This window comes from Planococcus citri, chromosome 2 (genome assembly GCF_950023065.1).
Source record: "Planococcus citri chromosome 2, ihPlaCitr1.1, whole genome shotgun sequence".
Lineage (NCBI taxonomy): Eukaryota > Metazoa > Arthropoda > Insecta > Hemiptera > Pseudococcidae > Planococcus > Planococcus citri.
In genome coordinates this window covers 37,241,701-37,260,904 of record NC_088678.1, presented here as the reverse complement: position 1 = coordinate 37,260,904, position 19,204 = coordinate 37,241,701, and the positions used below count along the sequence as shown (strand labels likewise).

At 34.5% G+C, this 19,204-nt stretch overlaps 1 protein-coding gene across 2 annotated transcripts in view; it reads left to right on the top strand.

The window, feature by feature from the left end:
• The window catches only part of LOC135835650 (synaptogenesis protein syg-2-like), a 494,360-nt gene that overhangs the window by 360,191 nt on the left and 114,965 nt on the right, over positions 1-19,204 (top strand). For both annotated transcript variants that reach the window (XM_065350008.1, XM_065350007.1), the window contains exon 4: positions 6,601-6,711. In XM_065350008.1, the coding sequence (XP_065206080.1) occupies positions 6,601-6,711 (111 nt within the window). The remainder of the gene's footprint in view (positions 1-6,600; positions 6,712-19,204) is intronic.

Genomic DNA, 19,204 nt, shown 5'->3' with positions numbered 1-19,204 from the left:
TTTGTACACGTGGACTTTATGCCTACTCTTGACCAGCCATTGTAAGTTAGATGGAGTTTTCGTCGTCTTATATAAGCGAACTACTCCGATACTATCGTAATTTTCGTTATCAAATTATAGTTTACCGGAAAGAAGTATAAGCAGTGGTAGGAAAGCTCCGATTAGGGTGAAAGCTCGAGTCGATTTTTATTATATTTCTGCCTAATGTGACTTCTCGAAGTTTTATTATAGAGAGGTGTAGGTATTTTTTCACTGGAATTTTGGGTGGAATCGAGGGAAATGGGAGAAGGGGTTGTGGATCGATAGCTCAGTGTAAGAATATTAGACGTGTAGGGAAGTTCCAGTCAGTATATGATCAAAAATATTTTAAAAAATGGATTCAATAAATAGGTACCTACCTAAATATGCAGGAATTATTTTGATTATAATTCTTTATGAACCAGTTCCGATTTTTACCTCATTTGAGAAGAAAAATAAGCACAAAACATGTCATTTTTCATTTTTTTTACAAATCGAAGAAGGCAATGAGAAAAATTCATTTATTCAACTGAAAAGAGAAGGAAGAGGATAATTTGCTCAAAAATGGGCATTAATGAGAACAAGAATAACCGTATCGTCGCAGATCCCAGAAAACAAATTTTTTTCTCAAGTACTCGTATTTTCAAGACTTGATTTGAAAAAGCACACACTGAGACCTTGTATCCTCGAGCAGCGTCCCCCCTCAGGAAGAAGACACAAAAATCAGTGAAAAGCAATTTATTATGCAAGAATATTCATAATGAATCCATTTTTGAATAATTTAATGATTTTTTAATGTTATTTTTCAAAATTTTTAAATTGTAAATTCATTTGAGGGAAGGAGCGAATGTATGCATTGATTTGAAGTACATAGTTAAGAAGCTCGGATTTCAACCCCATGTTTTTGAGATCATCGAACGATGGTTCTTGGCTAGGCTATCTACGGTAAAATAAGCTTACAATGAGTGTTCGTGAAAATTACTGACTCGTTTGCCCTTTTGGCTATTTGGTCATTTTTATAAAGACATTTTGTTTTGAGTAAAAATAAGAAAATACAAAGTATCGAACGACTTTTTTTGTTGCTTTATGCCATCGGAATTGACCAAAATAGTTTACTCGAACTCTACGTACTCGTATTTGGATTCCAGCACTTGATATTTCATTATTCATCACATTCCCCCGGCAGCAAAACTACTTCATTCAACTACAATCATCTAGATTCGCGTATTTCACAGTTTCAAGAGCTACAAATCACCTAGAATTCAACACCGCTCTCTTAACACCATCTTTTCTTTAGCACGTGCACAGAACAACAAACACCTAAAATCGGCAACCCTTCGAATTGCCGCATATCCTCCAGTTATCAGGGTATTATCACCCGGTATATCCTGCATTAAGGGTCAAGCCATCGCCAGAGCATCCCTTCCGCGGTGATTACCGCATCGGAACGGTCACAGGTACTGTATAGTCGGTCTGGGTAGGTACCTCTATACTATAAATGCATTCCGTATAATCCCCCGTATTTGAAACGGTGCATTATAATCAACGGTTCGCCTATAATTAAGAAACAAATTACAGACGGAATCTATATATAACTGGTCAACTGACATCCTCTAATTAGATGATTCTACATTCAATTTAACCCTATCTCTCTGTCTGCTGATCGGATGCATACGCAGGCCAAATTTCATTCGCGAATTTATTCACATTATTATTTTTTTTAAAACAATTCTGCGCTCTTTTTTCTTCTCTTATCACAGCCTACGTACTAGAACCGAAGTTCAACATGGTAACTGGTAAGGATGGGACAGAGGAGGATAACCCATAACGAAATAATTGCCCTCGAGCGAATATTGTCAATTTAACGCGCGACGCAATACGATACGTAGGTCTAGATACCTCTAGATGTACATACGCGAAGGCGAAAAAAAAACTCTCACAATATTGAGAATATCGAACTATATAATCGATACACCTCGCGGCCTTTAAGCATGCAAATACATCGCCTCGTATTATCATCCAAACATGCAAATACCGCGGCAGAAAACCTTTATCGAAAATGTTGTTATTTTCTATAATACCACACAGCACATCCCATCTTACTGGCAATTCTATAATATGTAGTGTACGCTGATCTTTCACACAAGATCCGACCAAAAACAAGCTAAAATTCGCAGCTTTGAGAGAATACATATCGTCGATTAATTTTAACCGGTGTAATAAATTTACCAAAAATAATCATCCGGATGGCGTAGGTATAATAATATCTAATATCGAATACGAGCTACCCATCTTATACCCCTTTCAAATATGCATGCATGCGTACGTGAACATAGGTAAAGGTATACCTGGTATACATTCGTGTAATTAGGGTTACAACATTAGCACTTAGCGGGCGATAAAACCAACCGTGACATTTTCACTACAAGCAGTCCCCTATCGCAAACGCCTGCACGCAGCCACTTATACAATTACATGCATTGCATACGTGTTATACATGTAGTATGGTCTAGGTACTCGTACGAAATGGCGTGCTGAACTTCAAAAGAGAAATAATCGGTATGAAATAATGTTGCTAGAAAACAACGATTCATGATGTAGAATCATTCGAATCGAAGGAATCATCTTCTGTAAAGTCGTATTTACTTTTAGCAATTTTTGAAATTTTTGCAAATCATAGGTAGCCAAACAGTAAGAAAAAATCCTTCTATTATTCCCCAAGACGGTATTACTTGTAATATTTCACGAATTTTTGAAATTATAAAAGTACAAAATATGAATTTTACATTCTTGGGGAGTTTTTTAAACCTCTCTGTCAACAACTTAGGGAAACATGTTGAGAACGTGTTAGTTTTTTTTTTTACAAGTTTTTACGATATTTCAGCGAAAAATGAAACTTTTGGAAATTTTCCAACACCCCAGCTCCCTCCCCAAAAAAGAGATATTTTGGCTTATTCTTGAGGATCGTAAAATTTCTTAAATATGTATTATGGAAACGTTGAATCTGATCGCGTTATCTTTCAGTACATATTTTAAAAGAGATTGAAAAAATGATCTTTTAATCTTTTGCTCATCTTTAAAATTAAAGGAGCAAAATTTTCTAAAAATTAGAGCCACTTCAGTTTCAGGTTCACACAAAATTAATACATATAATTCAAGGTTCAACATTGAAGGGGCCATACCTAATTAAAGTACATCAAAATCTACCAGTACCATAAACCTTTATGAAGAGCTAGAAGAAGAGCAAAGAACAATACCAACTTGACATTGTAAAAATCAAATCAAAGCACATGCAAGAGAAATTCCACAAAGAACTGGAAAAACAAAAGGAAGACCTAAGTTAGAAGAAGAACAAGGTATTGAAGAAAAATGGCAAGAATGAAAGCGAAAGGTTGAAACAGCAGCACAAAAGTCTATTCGACACACAAAAAAAAGAAAACACAAACCATGGATGACTCAAGAGATACTGGATCTGATGGAAGAACGAAGAAAAGCAAACAGACCAAGTAGTGAATACACAGCACTAAATAACGAGATCATGGGAATGTGCAGAATGGCCAAAAATGAATGGTATGAGGAGAGAGTGACCAGAAATAGAAGAACTGGAGAAAAGGCACAACTCTAGAGAAATGCATACCAAAGTGAAGCAGATGATGGCCACCCACAAGAAAAGGAGAAGTGGAATAGCATATGGGAAGAAAAGATGGAAAGTATTGTGTTAACAATCAAGAAACAGAAGAGGTCTGGATCAGCTGCATACAAGATCTTTATGGAGATGACACACATCCTGCTCAAATGTAAGTTTCATGTATGGAGGAGGCACCACAAATTGAAATGTGGGAGCTGAGAAACGCGGCGAAGAGATCCAGAAACTACAAAGCAGAGGAGGAAGATCAAGATCTCATACCAGTAGACTTGATTAAACATCTAACACCTGAGTATGAAAAGGAGCTGCTGAAGATTATAAATGAAATGTATGATGGAGGTACGCTGCCTAAGGACTTCAACGCAGTAAACTTCATACCAATACCAAAGAAGAACAACTCGCAAAAATACTCTGAATATAGAACCATCACATTAATGAGCAACACAAAGCGAATAAAGGGGGGGGAGGGCATGTTCAATTTTGATTTGAAAAACTCAAGTTTTTTACATCATTAATGAGTTTTTAAAATTTTCTGCGGTCTATTTTTCAAAATTTTGAAAATATAATGTGGATAGATAAGTAAAATGTGTTTTTTTATTTAAAAAAAAAAACCAAAAAAAAACAAACAAAACAAAACCTTTGGTATTTTTTATGTTTTCCCAGATGTCCTCTGATTCTCATTAAACAATATTCTTCTCGAAGAGTTCTAAGCTGACCTGCTCTTATAGTCGAACAAAGCGTTGTTTTTTTATTCATTTTTTTTTTTTGAACAGAGTCTTTTTGAAGTTTCTTTCATGAATGAGTTTGAAAGACAGTGGAATCCGCAGTCTTTTTTCAAGTATGTAGTTCGATCGAACTTTTTTAAACTCCTTTCAATTTTTAAAATTTTTTCAGATACATTTTTTCATTTGATTCATTACAAAAATGAGTAAGTTGGTAGGTAGGTAGGTACACTTATCTACTTGAGCAAAGCCTACACCACTGGACAGTGGACATACAAATAATATGTGCTTTAAAATTTGTTTTAGAATTCGATCACTTTTTTTTTTTTTGATACTTAATGCTTCAAAACTACCAGGTTTAATTATACGAGTGTTATTATTTTTAAAAATTGGTCAAAACAGTTTGAAGAGTAAAAAAAGAATCGAACTCCATAAAAAGATTTATCGATTCAGAAATTTTTTCCTTCAAGAGTTTCAAAGGAGTTGAGTTGGTCTGTTTTAACGTTCTTCAAAATGAGTTGAATCGACTTAAGAATTATGATTCATTTTCAAAAAAAGTTGGCCCAACTCTGCTTGCACTAAATCCCACTTCTCTGAAATTACCATGAAAATTTTTGAAAACTGTCAACAACGTCTAAAATTTGCGCGCCAAAAATTTTTAGTTTTCAAATGTTGAAATGATGAAATTTAGGAAAATATTTACGACTATATTATTTTGAAAGAGAATATCATTTGGATTCGAATAACAAAAGAAAAAACCCTCAAGATATTTTTATCAATTTTAGGTGATTCTTTATTTTTAGACTGTTTGAAATTTTTTCAGTTCTTCATAAAGAAACTGAAACATTATTCTATAGTAATAAAATTTGGTCAAATGGACGCCATATTTATGTTCGTGAGGCAAAAAGTTATTTGCAGCGAATTTGCACTTCATTTCTTATTTTTAGATGAGTAAAACACATATGAAATTTTATTTTAAAAAAAAATTGTAAGAGGTCTGAAGTTGAAGTTTGGAAAACCCAAATTAGTTGCTCTAAAATTAATTTTCACCTCGTACTAAAAATAGTTTATTTGGCAATGAAAGTCACTTAATTGTAATAATTTGACTCGAGAATACTTTTGTAGCCTGTAAAAGGCTTGAAAATTTACTTTAGTTTAGAACATTGAAAAGTCATCCAAATCATCTCATTTGAAACGAGAAACTTTCCACTGGTACTTTTCCACTGCTCTCGAAAACAGTTCAACAGTTTTCATCACATTCTTCCCTATCATTGGTAATTAGTCTTCTAGCTACTGGACAGATCTGAAACTACAAGCAATGCTACATTACGTCTCTTTTACAGGCCACATCCTAATTATTCGGCCAACAAATTTGTATGTATATTTTTTGAACAACCTGTGCCTGTATGTTTTTTTTAAAAGTATATATTTATCTCTAATTCAATTCTACTCTCACCCTCTTTATTTTGATAACGTGCTCGAATTAAATTCAAAACGATCCCCTATTGTGTCTTTTTTGGTTTAATTCCGTCTCTCCCTTTCTCCCTACTTTAGGTGTCTCGTATATACAAGGGTAAGCAAATATCGACGTCTATACGAAGGTATGGCGAATGAAAGCAATAATTAGTATCATTTTTTTTCACAATAAACGTAATTTTTCTGCGAAATGGTCCAATTAAGGGGTAGAAATTGCGAGTGTGATCTAGATAGAGACGAGTGCTTTTTTCAAACCGTTTCGAAAACACTTGCTATGTCGGGTTGGAAAAGTCTCGATAGACTCGTTTAATACTTTTATGAAACCTGAACTGACAATGAGTGAGTAAAAAAACACTACCTCGTACATGTATAATTGCCTGGGATGCGTTTTAATTATCAGATTAATTGCAGTTACGCTTTATGCTCTTTTAAAAGGGTAAATTAAGGGAAGATGGAATGTACAGTGTCATATCTCGTTACTGATTTAATAATGTCGGAAAAAAGCGAGAGATCTCGACGTGAAACCATTTTACGTCGCCGACTCTTAGTAGATTCTTTTATTAATTAACCGATCAGTCTCTTTAGCTGTATAGGTGTGAAGCATCGAGTCAACTTGTAAGTTAATGTGACACTACTTCAACTTATTTTATGTACTTTTGTTCTTTGCCTTTTTTTTTTCAATTAACCTAGATAGAAATTAATTTATTTGTGTTTTTTTTTTGCTCTCGATATGTGCAGTTCCTCCGGAAAAACCAACGTTATACGATCGTTTTGGAAGGCAGCTGAATAAAACTGTAGGACCGCACGATGAAGGAGACGATATAATGTTAACGTGCCGTGTAATTGGTGGTAAGTACCGCGTTAAAAGGTATTTTCTACTTTTTTTCCCCAGTAGCTTGTTAAATTCGCCATCTCGACTCTCGAGTAAAATTACGATAGAGGTTTTTTCGCATTTTGACCGACGAATTATATACGAAGAGAACGCGTGCGCAAATTTTCACGTATAAAAAGGACATAAATGGCGAATTATGAAAGGGAAAACTTGTATCCGATATATACAGATATACCGTAAAATTTTCCAAAAAAAATAAAATTTTCACTCTGTACTTTGTACTAAAAAGCATTAATGTTTAATTCAAAATGAAATATTTTCCTTGTATAGTTGAAAACTTTGTAATTCACTGAAAAGGAACAAAATACTGTGCATAGTTTGCATTCTTCTACATCATTTTGAAAATCTCGTATTCGCTATGCTTATTGTGAGCTTGTAATAATTTCTTAGAGTTTTACGCGACGTCGAGTTACCACCTCAGCCCCTCTCTCCCCCTGACTCTGTTGAAGCCGCGATGACGACGAATACTATATAGTTCGACGAGAAAACGTATATTGTAATTTTTACACTCGAGTTATGTTCTCTTCACTGAGCTGAAGTTTAATAAAAAAATACTTAATTTATATTTGAGCGCGTTCCAAGTACATGTATACGAGTATATGTGAGTCTGTGAGGGGCACGAAGGTGCTCTGAGGAGCGGTACAACACGAGTATGTCGGTACTTAAACGTTTCAATTGTGTGGATGTGGTTCCCCCCTTCGCTTCGTTCGTTTGGCTGTTTTTTTTTCTCTCCGTAGGGGTTTTTTGTGTGAGTGTGTTTTTTTTTTGTTGCATTTATGAACAGTTTGCAAAGAGGTTTTAATTACGTTTCGTTTAGTATGCCCCGAGATTAATATGAGCGAGATAAAATGCTGGGGTTGTAAGTACACCTTTGCAATTCAAGCATCCCGGAATATACTGTGTATGGTTGCAGATCTTCGCCAATGAAGGGTATTCAAAGTGGTCTCATGTAAAGAGGTATGTTGATGAGATCGTTTTTGTGGCTAGTGGCTGCTTTGAGTTATGTTCCGATCGTGGTAAATGTATGATAGGTGGAGAGAGTAAAATGCTGGCAGAAATTTGAAATTTTATTCGAAGATGTGTTTCTTATATGTACTGGTATTAGGATTTGAGTGAACGACGGGGTTGAATAGCAATTCTATTGTTGACTTGAAATTTTATTCTTGTTTGGGGGAAGGGGAATCGTCGTGTAACTTGGTGGCGAACGTATTCTCTGGCATAGCTTGTTCAAATAATCATTAAAAGACAGAGACAGGCTGGCCTGTGATGTTTTCTGGCGATCACCAAGAACCCTCAGACACCAAGCAGTCCCAAAGACTATGTTTAAACCAAAAAATATAATATTTTCACGTATGTCTAAACATAAATTTTCCCAAGCTTTTTCCCTCGCGTTCGCTCTGACTAGTTTGCTTTTCTTTTATTTCAGATCCGAAATTTTTAATTAAATACATTCAATATCTGTGTTGTTTTACAGGGAAAATAAATTCCTAGACGATTTTACTAACATTGTTGTGTAATACCAAGAATTAATGAACAAAAATTTAAAATTATCACCAAGAACTGAAAAATTCGTGACCAATGTTCATATTATGCGGCGAAAAAAATAGTGCAAAAAATGAAAAATAGCCAAATATGATACAAAAATTTGAAATTGGGCCAAAACATTTCCTAAAACCCGCTAAAAACGTAAAAGATTTTCTAAAAACGCAAAAAATTCCCTTTGAAATGCCTAAATACGTTTTTTTATTCTTTAATGGTGAAACAAGCAAAAATATAATCTAACGAATTAGGGTCCTTTTACAGGAAATTTTATGAATCGTGGAGATAATTGAAAAATTTTCTGTCTTCTATGCACACAAAAAATATGCTCCAGCATAAAAATCTGAGCCGTCCTCATCACAAAAAACATTGCTTTTTACCTCTCAAAATACAAATTTTTGAAATTTTTTTTCAAATGCTTTGCTTGCGCCTCTTGTGTTTTTTTTCAAATTGAGATCGAACTTTTATAAGTGAAAATCTATCTTTAAAAACTCAGCGTTTTATTCAGCAAAATTGGTATTTTTTTCTCATGGAAAATTTTTAGTCCTCCTCCCCCCCCCCCAAAAAAAACACTTCTAGTTTTGTTCCTGTCAGGTTGACTAATTTTTCCGAAATTTAATTTAAAAAAATAGAATAAAATTTCGGTGCATCCGCCATGGATCCCCAACCCAGTCCGTGTCTGGAACTTTATGAGGAAACCTGATGCTCCATTTTTAAATTTCAAGCTGCTCAAAAACTCGAATTTGATATTTCTACTGCGGTTTCACAATTTTCAGTCGTTCAAAAAGTTACACTTACGAGTTCGGTTGGAATTTGCTGAAATGTTGGATTTTTGGGGTCGTTGGTTAGGTACCTTAGAATTGAATGAAAATCAAATTTTCAACTGCCCAAATAAATTTTCATGTTCTTGGTTATACGTCTTGTATTATGAATTGAGCTGGAATTTTTATGCTTTGCATATTTTTCTATGGGCTAAAAAAAGGGCATATTTGATAAGATCTCCACGAATCATGAAATTTCCTGACAAATGAGCCCAATGAGCCCAATGAGCCCAATATCATTTTGCATATTTTGAATATTTCAGACCAAATTGCATGTTTTTGCATATTTTAGGAAGAAAACCTGCATATTTCTGTATATTTGAGCATTCTCTGGTATTTCTTTGCATATTAACAAAAATTTTGCAAAAATTGAGATTTTTAAGACTTTATAAAGTAAATGACTTTTTTTATCTATTTTTTAAAAAGAAAAATGTATGTTTTGATCACTGTGTTCATTTTGTTTTAAATTAACAGTTTTCATGTTTTTTTAGCTTGAAAAATTATTTTTAGGGATAGGTATGTCACTCAAACTGAAAGTTTTGCATATTTTGGGTGAAAAAATTGCTTAAAATATGTATTGCATAATTATTTTTATCATATTATTTTTGCATAAAAATCTGAACATCTCACTGAAGGTTCCAGATTAGGTGAAAAATATGGAATCCGGTTTTGCAAAGTTGATAATTATTAGAGGAGAAATATTTTCAATTGAAGATGTGAATTCCAAAACGTGCTTAGTCCAAAAAAATCAAAAATGAGTTTTCAGCGATTTCTGTGATCTACACCCTCGAAAAAGTACATTTCGACGTATCACACATCATTGTAGTCAAATTTTGAATTTTTCATCGTTTTCACCCCCTTCATCCCCCACCATTCACCCCTACGAAAAAAATATCGTCAAATTCGTAATCTACACCCTCAAAAACATACATTTCGACATATCAGCAGTCAGCATTATGGTCAAATTTTGAATTTTTCACCCCCTTTAGCCCCCCACACTTCACCCCCACAAAAAATATTATCAAATTCGTGATCTACACACTCGAAAAAGTACATTTCAACGTATCACACATCATTGTAGTCAAATTTTGAATTTTTCACCGTTTTCACCCCCCCTTTATCCCCCACCATTCACCCCTACGATTTTTTTTTTGTCAAATTCGTGATCTACACCCTCGAAAACATACATTTGAGATTATCCAAAAATGACTTGTAGCTTTTACTCAAAAAGGAATCGAACACCATAAGTGATTTTAAGGACAGCAAATTAGTAAAAGCTAATTTCTATTTCTTTGGGGATTTGTTTTTGTTTTTTTTTTTCTGATGGGCCATCAAGTCCAAAATTATCCATCAGGTTGAAAAATGACCCAATTCAAAGCACTATATTTCACCATATTATTCATATCTAAAATGAAATAATCCATGACACGAACCTGCAAGTAACACGTCACCAATCATGTGGGCATATTTACACACATCGTCGTGATCTTCGAACCACAAAAGCTGGACGAATTCACGCTTTATCAACCATTCGTTGATTTTTATACGCTTGAAATTACTAAAAAAAAATTCTACGCCGAGATGTAACGCTTCATTGCTTTCCCACCGGCGATTGCGATGGAATTTGAGCAAGGAAAAAACCACCTTCGTCATCGTCTTCGTAAGAAAATAAAGGAAAATTTACAAAAGAATTTCTCGATTATTGTTGGTAAATTGATTTCGCGACGCGGAGGCGTTGGTTTTAGAAAGAAAAATTTCTCGCAAGATATCGTCGTCGTTGTTCTTTTAACGACACAGCACCTCTATCTCAACCGGATCTATTTTACATAATGAAATCAGCGCCGTAGAATCAAACACCGAGAGCCGTAATTACTCGTATTTACTGCGAAATAATTACTTGGCATGCGAAAACGCGATGCTGGAATGAGAAAAAAAAATGCTCTCAAGAATGCTAAATGTATTTAACGACGAGACGGTGTGGTGGTTGAAATGCCACTTTAAAGCCTATTTAGTCGGCAGGCCATATCTGTAGCGCGCGTCTCCAATGTAAATAATAAATAGCGTCGCTAATTCGTATCACCGACGACATAATTTAATTTCAGACCGCCCGTTCGCGCCTCGAAATAGCTCCGCATCTTGAACCAAGCAAGCTATACGATTAATAATGCTATTTCTCTGCAAATTTCCGCCGTTATACGTGTCGTCGTCCGAAAGATAAAATTTATCACATTTTAATTGACTTTTCTTATAAGTTCTCTATTCTTTTTTCCTATTCAGACGTAATTTGTCGGTTTTCAGCGATGCTTTTCTCCATTAATAAACTCGAATAAATGAACGTAGCGAAAAACCTAAACTGAAACGTATAAAGTGAGATTTTTAACGATAGAAATAAATTGTTGTTCATTTTTTTAAATTTAATCAAATTCGAAACAAAATGTTTGAAAAAATTTACTTTTTTTTAGGATAAAAATTTCATTTTGTGGCAACTTCTGAACACAAATGTGAAAATAAACTGCCATCGTGAATGGTGGAAATTCTCACGAATAATACCATCGCCTGCAACCTGAACTACATAGTAAGAACATTTAATGGAAATTTTTAACGTCATTCTCATACTATATTAACTCAGTTTGGTAAAAAATTCCACCCTCGCTGCTGGGTAATTTCACTCTAAACAACGTTAATTAAATCTCTTTTTGTTCGAGAGTTCTTTTGTAATCCTTTCAAGAACTTAGGTCGTACCACAGCGTACAATAATATTCGAAAGGCAGTTTAATAAAGATTTCATTCGGTGAAATTAAGCGAAAAGAGAATTTCATACGTTGGGTGATTTTTCTTCCTTACTTGTCCATCTGTAGATGATTGGAAAATCAAACCATACATTCATGCTCAATGCTTACCTATATCGAAATGAATGAAGATAGACCAATGTCAATAATTTTTGGATTTTTATCATTCTAAAGTCCGTGTTTTTGGAGAAAATGGTAATGGTAGGCATTTCGTTGACCTCTACTCTTTGTTTCTCCTTCTCCTCGTTTTTCCCTCCCACGTAATTAATTACCCATAAGCTACGACTACATAGTAACTAAATGCGAGCAACGAGAATTTTCTTTGGCAATCCTTCTTCCTCGTTTCTGGTGCTATTTTTGCCTCAGCCTTCGTTATTGTCGTCGGTCAATAATGCGCGTTCGCGTAAATTAACGCAATCGTGGTTCGGCGGTGGTGTGAATTTTAATTTATCGATGACATTTAGTACGTTCCGCCGCGAACAGCTTTGGCCAGAGAGGCTCGATTTTTTGAAATGTCATTTACACGCCATCTTACGGTATCTGTACCTGCTGCTATTCATAATTTCCCATCAGTGACCTTGATTCGTGACGCGACGTCGTGTAAATTAATTTCTTTTCCTCTTGGTTTTCTATTTCGTCGAGAAGGTGAATTGAAGGCGACTTTTTATTACCACAGTGGCATATTAAGTCGTGTACTATGATTTTTACCGAAATCAGGATGAATCTAATTCGTTTAACGTCGTTATAGATGGATGTTCGATGATCGATGTGATTTTCTTTGTCTGATATCATGATTTTGGTATCGAGATTATTCCTTATTGTTAGATTGCTGATTTGCTGTTCTTTGATAACATTTGCAGGGTCTCCTTGGAATTGTTTGACAATTTTTCATAGACTACAATAAATTCTTCGATTTATTCATAAAGATACGCCCTTCTACGGATGATATTCAAAGAATAATAATACTTATTAAAGGTCGTAATGTCAATACCTATAATATTAAATGTGACTGCTCATTTTCATCAAAATTTTTACGCTTGAGCACATTGAAAATTGCAAATTAGTCTATATTTTTAGTTAGGAGCATTCAAAAAAAATACACCAACTTCTCTTATATTGATATTTATTATTTCAAAAATTAATAAGCTAAACTATTTTAGGGGTAACGGTCCAGGGTTTTTACCCCCCTCCCCCAAAAAAATTAGCCATCGAAATCATGAATTGATTTGTAAACTACATATGTAGAAGTAGGTACATACATTAACATTTAACATGTGTGCTTCTTTTGGAACACGATGCCCTTGAAAAGCTCAATCTCCATTCATGGTTCATGGTTCTGAAGACTTTTTATATGTACAGTTTTTGGCAGATTTACAAAAATCTGAATTTTGGAAGTTTCTTGAAATCTCTTTTTTTTAAAAAACACTTGATAGAGTGGAATAGGTAATTACTGGGAATGAGGGAAATTATTTTAATTCCTATTTATGGTGGTTAAGCCAATAATTATTTCTCGGGGAAAGAATAATTACCTCGTCCTGGATAGCTCATAAGATGGAGAGGTTTCAATAAATACCATCTACTCTATATATAAAGTTACTCTAAATCACCAAATCAATACACACATTCGCCAAATTGTGTTAATTATGTGATTTATTGATAATAAAGAACAACTAGAAAGTACACTTTGAGGGTTAATCAATATAAAATAATTATGAGATTATTTTATAATTGATACAAGCTCTGGCTTCTATCTTAGGACTCGTGTTAATAACTAGAATAATCTTAATAATAATGATAAGTGCAAGCTTATTAATTATTAATTAGCGATGATGTAATACAGTGAAACCTCGATAAGTGCAAACTCAAGGGACCAGAAAAATTAGTGCACTTATTGAGTTTTTCACTTAAAGGGTTTGCACTAAGCAAGGTTATTTTTTCACAATTTGCACTTATCAAGGTGAATAAATTACGCGACAAGTACCTCCTTTTTTTGACTCAATTTTGATGATTTTTCATTTGATTTTATGTTACCTACATCCATTTTATGCCAACTTTACCCATTTTTCAATTTTACACGATTTTTTTTGGACATTGTTTTAGTTTAGTGTAAATGTTGGAGGATTTTTTGAATACTTTCTACATTTTTTACTGTATTTTTCAAATTTTTACTTTAGTTTGGATGATTTTTACAAAAAAATTCGCCAAATTCATTGCACTTATCGAGGTACTGTTAATTTATACATGGTAAATCGACTGTAGGGACCGGGGATTAACTTTGGTTGCACTTAACGTGAATTTTCACTTATTGAGGTTGCACTTATCGCGGTTCCACTGTACAACTTTAATTTCATCTGATCGGAAAATGAGTAGTTTCCTAGACAGTTTTGTGGTTGGAAAACACTTCTTTAACTCATAATATCTAAACAAGCGTGGAAAGTAGGGAGGAAAGTAACAGTTTTCCACAAATGTTCGACTGATGTTTATCTGCATTTGTGTCAACAATAGGGTCGACACAGGGTCGAAATTCACATCGACATGGAGCATCCAAAAGTGATGGATGTGGATGGATCGACATTCACATCAAAATTTATGCCAACCTCCTGTATCATAAAGTTATAAAATTTGAGTTTAAAAATTTTTAATTTTTTCCCCAAAAAATGATTTCCTCTGATTTGGCTATTACTCATGCTGAAAAAAGCATTGATGCAAAGTCCACTTCCAAAGAAGTACAGATGAAAAGTCTGTAATCAAAAAGTTGAACAGAAATTCCTTATACCAAAGATGGTGCAATACTTTATCTAAGAGTAGTAAACTAATCCATTTTCATGTCGACATGTCGATGTTAATGTTGATGTGAAATTTGACATCAACAAATACATCCACAATATCAACCTCATATATCATCTACATACAACTCAAAACTGTGGAAAAGTGAATAATTTCATCAATGCCCTAAAAAATTTGTTTTCCTCATTGAATATGAACAAGATCATATTTTGAATGTTTCAGTACATATGAAACTTTTAAACACTAAAACAGAAATTTTAATTCTGAAAAATTGGTCAACATAGTTGTAGATGTAAATTTTGAGCATCGAATTTTACATCTACATGTCGATCTGGCATGTCGAGGTATTAGAAATAATGAGAAAATTTCGAAAATTTTCATTTACCTGGCTTTTGTATGGACAGAAGATTCCTACTAAATAATTAATTGATCACTTTTCCATCATTATGTTGGAAAAAAACGTAGTCTATGTAAATGTTGACATTGACAATTGTTGTGCGGGTATACTATTAATGGAAATTGGAGTAATTACTTACTCATAACACTGTACGCTTTTTCTGCCTCTTTCACGGGTGTCCCCAATAATAGACAACGTCCACAGAAATGTATTACATGAAGCTCCTTTTTGACGAGAGATATTCTCAGATGGCCAGCAGGATTGAAGAAATATCCAATGTACTGCGATAATTAGACATAATTAGAATAAAGATCACGTTGTCAGCACAAATTATCCACTAAATGAAGTGGGTGAAGACAGGAAAGAGGGACAGGCAGAAAAGCTCCGTTGCCTATAATTCTATAACTTGACAAAGAACCAGCTATCGCGACTAGCTGAAACCAAGTAAAGCTGCTGGTTAAAGATCCGATGCATGAGACTTCAAGCTACAACCAGCGGATCTATAAATAGATTCTCACCTTACCATACTTCCAGTACATAGGGAGATATTAATTTAACCATCACTAAGGCAATCAGGGCATACTTCCTCATATCACACTTTTTAGATTCCATTCATCAATATTCAAAATCTTAGAAGTCTCATTTCTTCAAGTAAAATCCGAGATCGTTTTTCAAATGCTACTACCTTAGCAGATTCTCATGGATTCTTAATCTGTCAAAATCCATGGATTCTCAAAAATCTGCTAAAGAAATGCTCTTAGAAGGGGGGAGGGGTAAAGGTAGGGCCGTTACCCCGGCTTCTTCAATCTTGAAGTAGGAAGAACTTTAACATAGTTGTATTTGTATAGCATTTAAAGTTCTTGAGTTAAGTACAGCGGTGGGGAAAAGTCAGCTTGCATCTTCAAAAATAACGAATGCGTCATTTTACCACACCTGGAGGCAAAACGAAGTGTCCTACAAAAAAATTACTCTGGACCAAAATTGTAGAGAATTAATTTTCCAATCGTTAAAATGTCATTAGTTTTTTTTTTTAGAATGATTAGTTAAACTTTTAGAAATGAAGTTTTGAAAAATTTTCTAACGAATTTCAAAAAAGTCATAAAAATTGAAAAATTTAAAGGGCTCGTTTCAACGTGACACGATCAGATTCAATTTATCTGTAGCATTTAAGGAACCGTACCTAAATAAAATAGCCCATAACGTTCCCCTTCAGTCATTAGGATTGGCAACTCAACTTCTACTTATGTAATTTCGGTTGCTATATCGCCAAGAAAAAATATTCGATGCCTAACCCGGAACACCAGGTAGGTACAAAGTAAATCACGAAAGAACACAGAAATAATGAAAATTGCGGAAGGTACATTTATTATTATGTAAACATATTCAACACTCTACACGTTTCCTTCTCAAATATTTTTTTTTCCTCGTCGTCGAGCGATATATTTTTCCTCACAACAGCTGATCATCTAATACACGCGCAAACAAACCTACATGTACCTTGGAAACGAGGCACTAATTCATCTTATAGGTACGTTTGTTTGTAAACAAACACGAGAGATGCTCGAGGTAGTAATCGTTTACCCACTCGTCCTATAACATAACATGTTTACCATACACGAGGGCGAAAAAAATTCCCTAAAATAGGTACTACTTGTAGGTAATATTTACATTGAAACGATGATATGTGTGCATTTGGCCGTAGGTTAGAGACTTGGTAATCAAAATTTGGTAAATACACCCTTCCTTAGACTTTCTTTTCATGGAAGCTATCTAACTAATCCAAAAATAGGCAGTTGAAGCTCAAAAAAAAAATCGATGGGTGACAAAATGTTGCTCGTAATCGTAGTAAAATTTATATTCTCGGCTGTCGTGTTAATTCATTTCAAAAAGAAATCACTCGAGGCGTATAAAATTTGAGTAGGTAAATTTTCACGACACGATATTACTCTCGTATATGTTCTTCGTCATCTCCTACTCGTCGAATCGATTCGAAAATTATACCAGTTTAAATGGAAATTTTACAACGCCTGTGGTGAAAATCACGTCAACGTAAGTTCATACTCTACGCATGTTTTAAAAGTTTAAAAAGCCTTCAAAAGCTAGTTGATTAATCTTTCAACCGAGACAAAAACTTCCCAATATGTTAAAATTATTTAAGCCTGCGAAGAAATCACGTCGGTGTATGTAAAGCTTTTCTATACGTTTCCTTACGAGTTCTCTACGTATATATACCGGTAATTTACTCCAAAGAGGGCGCAATTAACGGTGAAATTTGTTTTCAGCTTAAATATTTTCGAAATGAAGCCGAGCATGTAACCTGCGTTACGTTCACAAAGTATTTGAGAAAGGTTCAGGGGGGAAACCTTTAGCGTATAAATACGTGTAAAAGTCTCTCTATAAATCGTGTACAAATCTGTAGTTGATCTCGATTCTGCCTCCCTAGACGCGTCCCGTCTCCTCGTCTTTCACAAAACTTACAGAATAATTTCCGCCTTGGAAAGTTGTTCTGAGGAAAACGATTCTTTTACAGATTTATACCCTTATAAACGACGAGATTATTTCATTTCAACTCGCGAAAATAGTCTCGTTGATGGATAAACTCTTTCATCGCCTCTCCTCTCCGCCCTTATCGTCCATTCACTGCTGCTTCTGCTGCTTTCATGTGTGTGTACCATATAACCAATCTAAAGTCTTAAATCTTTTCTCAACCTTGTTGTCATCTAGTTTCCTTCGTCTTATACAAGTATGAGGTAGCTGTACATGGGTCATTTTTTCGAAAGCTATCGAATCGTGGTCCATTTTTAGTAATTTTTTTTTACGCCTTGGAACGCAGCAGGCTTTCTATCTCTCTTCCATATGCCAATATATTACGAAATCTTCCGGCTGTAAATGAAAATGTGTGATAATCTTTTAATACGCATCGTCGGTACCGGCGATAAATTTCCAAAGGATCGAACTATCGTTGTATCCATATAGAGCAAACGCCGGTAGAGAGGGTAAGGGTGGTAGGGAAGCTTGATTAAAAACAGCTCTCTATATATACTATTGAAATGTGTATGTGTGTTTACCGTTAAGTAGGACGGATTTACTCGCTTATCGAATTTATACTGCGATGGGTTTGCAAATGCAACGCAACGACGTGTGTGTGGTGGCGGGAATATTTGATTTTTTCCAAAGTCCCCTTTCCTCCGTATACACGATCTTCCCTCTTTATCCATTGGGGTATACCGTATTTGTACTATAGGCTTGTTATATACGCTATATTGGATTTTAGAAGGCATCTTTATTCATAAGGTGATAGGTAATGTGCAAAACGCATCGGATACGAGAACCTTGACGGATTTATTTTATACGTATATATATTTTAAATTCCAATACCGTCATGAATATTTATTCCAATATAGCGAATATATCTACTCGTAGTACGTACCTATATCTATATTGAGTCTATAGAAACTTATACTATACCCTCACCCACTCGATATAACATATAGTGAATTTTTTACCGGCACTGTTGCAGTACCAGGGAGAAAAAATTGAAAAAAAAGTATAGAGAAAAATGTATATTAACGTTCGTCGAACATCGAATGGCGGCTTTTTAGCGACCGATTACACTTTACATATGCGAGAAAGTAGCAAAAAATTTAACCGGACGTATGCCCGTTAGACTTCTATCTCGCATATTGAACAGTGACCCTGGCTCGTCTACTAAAACGTCTTTTCTATGGCAGAATATTTTTCGCATACATATTGTCGTATATATAGAATACAATATAGTACATAGATGACTATATCGACGATCGGTGCAAAATTAAAGAAAAAATTGAAATTTTTTCTATCGCTTTATTGTGAAGAATTTTTCCACATGTTTTCTTCTTTTTTTTGGTACGTAGTTTCGATATATTTCCATGAGCCGAGTCAAGGATACAGGTACATCACTTTCAAAGTGGAAAAAGTTTTTTTTTTCACAATGAAATCCATTTTAAACAGCTTTGAACGGTAACTTTCTCAGGAAATTTTATACGATCTCGAGTGTGGAATCTATGCAAATATGTAATACGACTCGGAGACTCGCGTGCAAAAATTGATATTTGAGTGGATATAATTGTTTAACTCA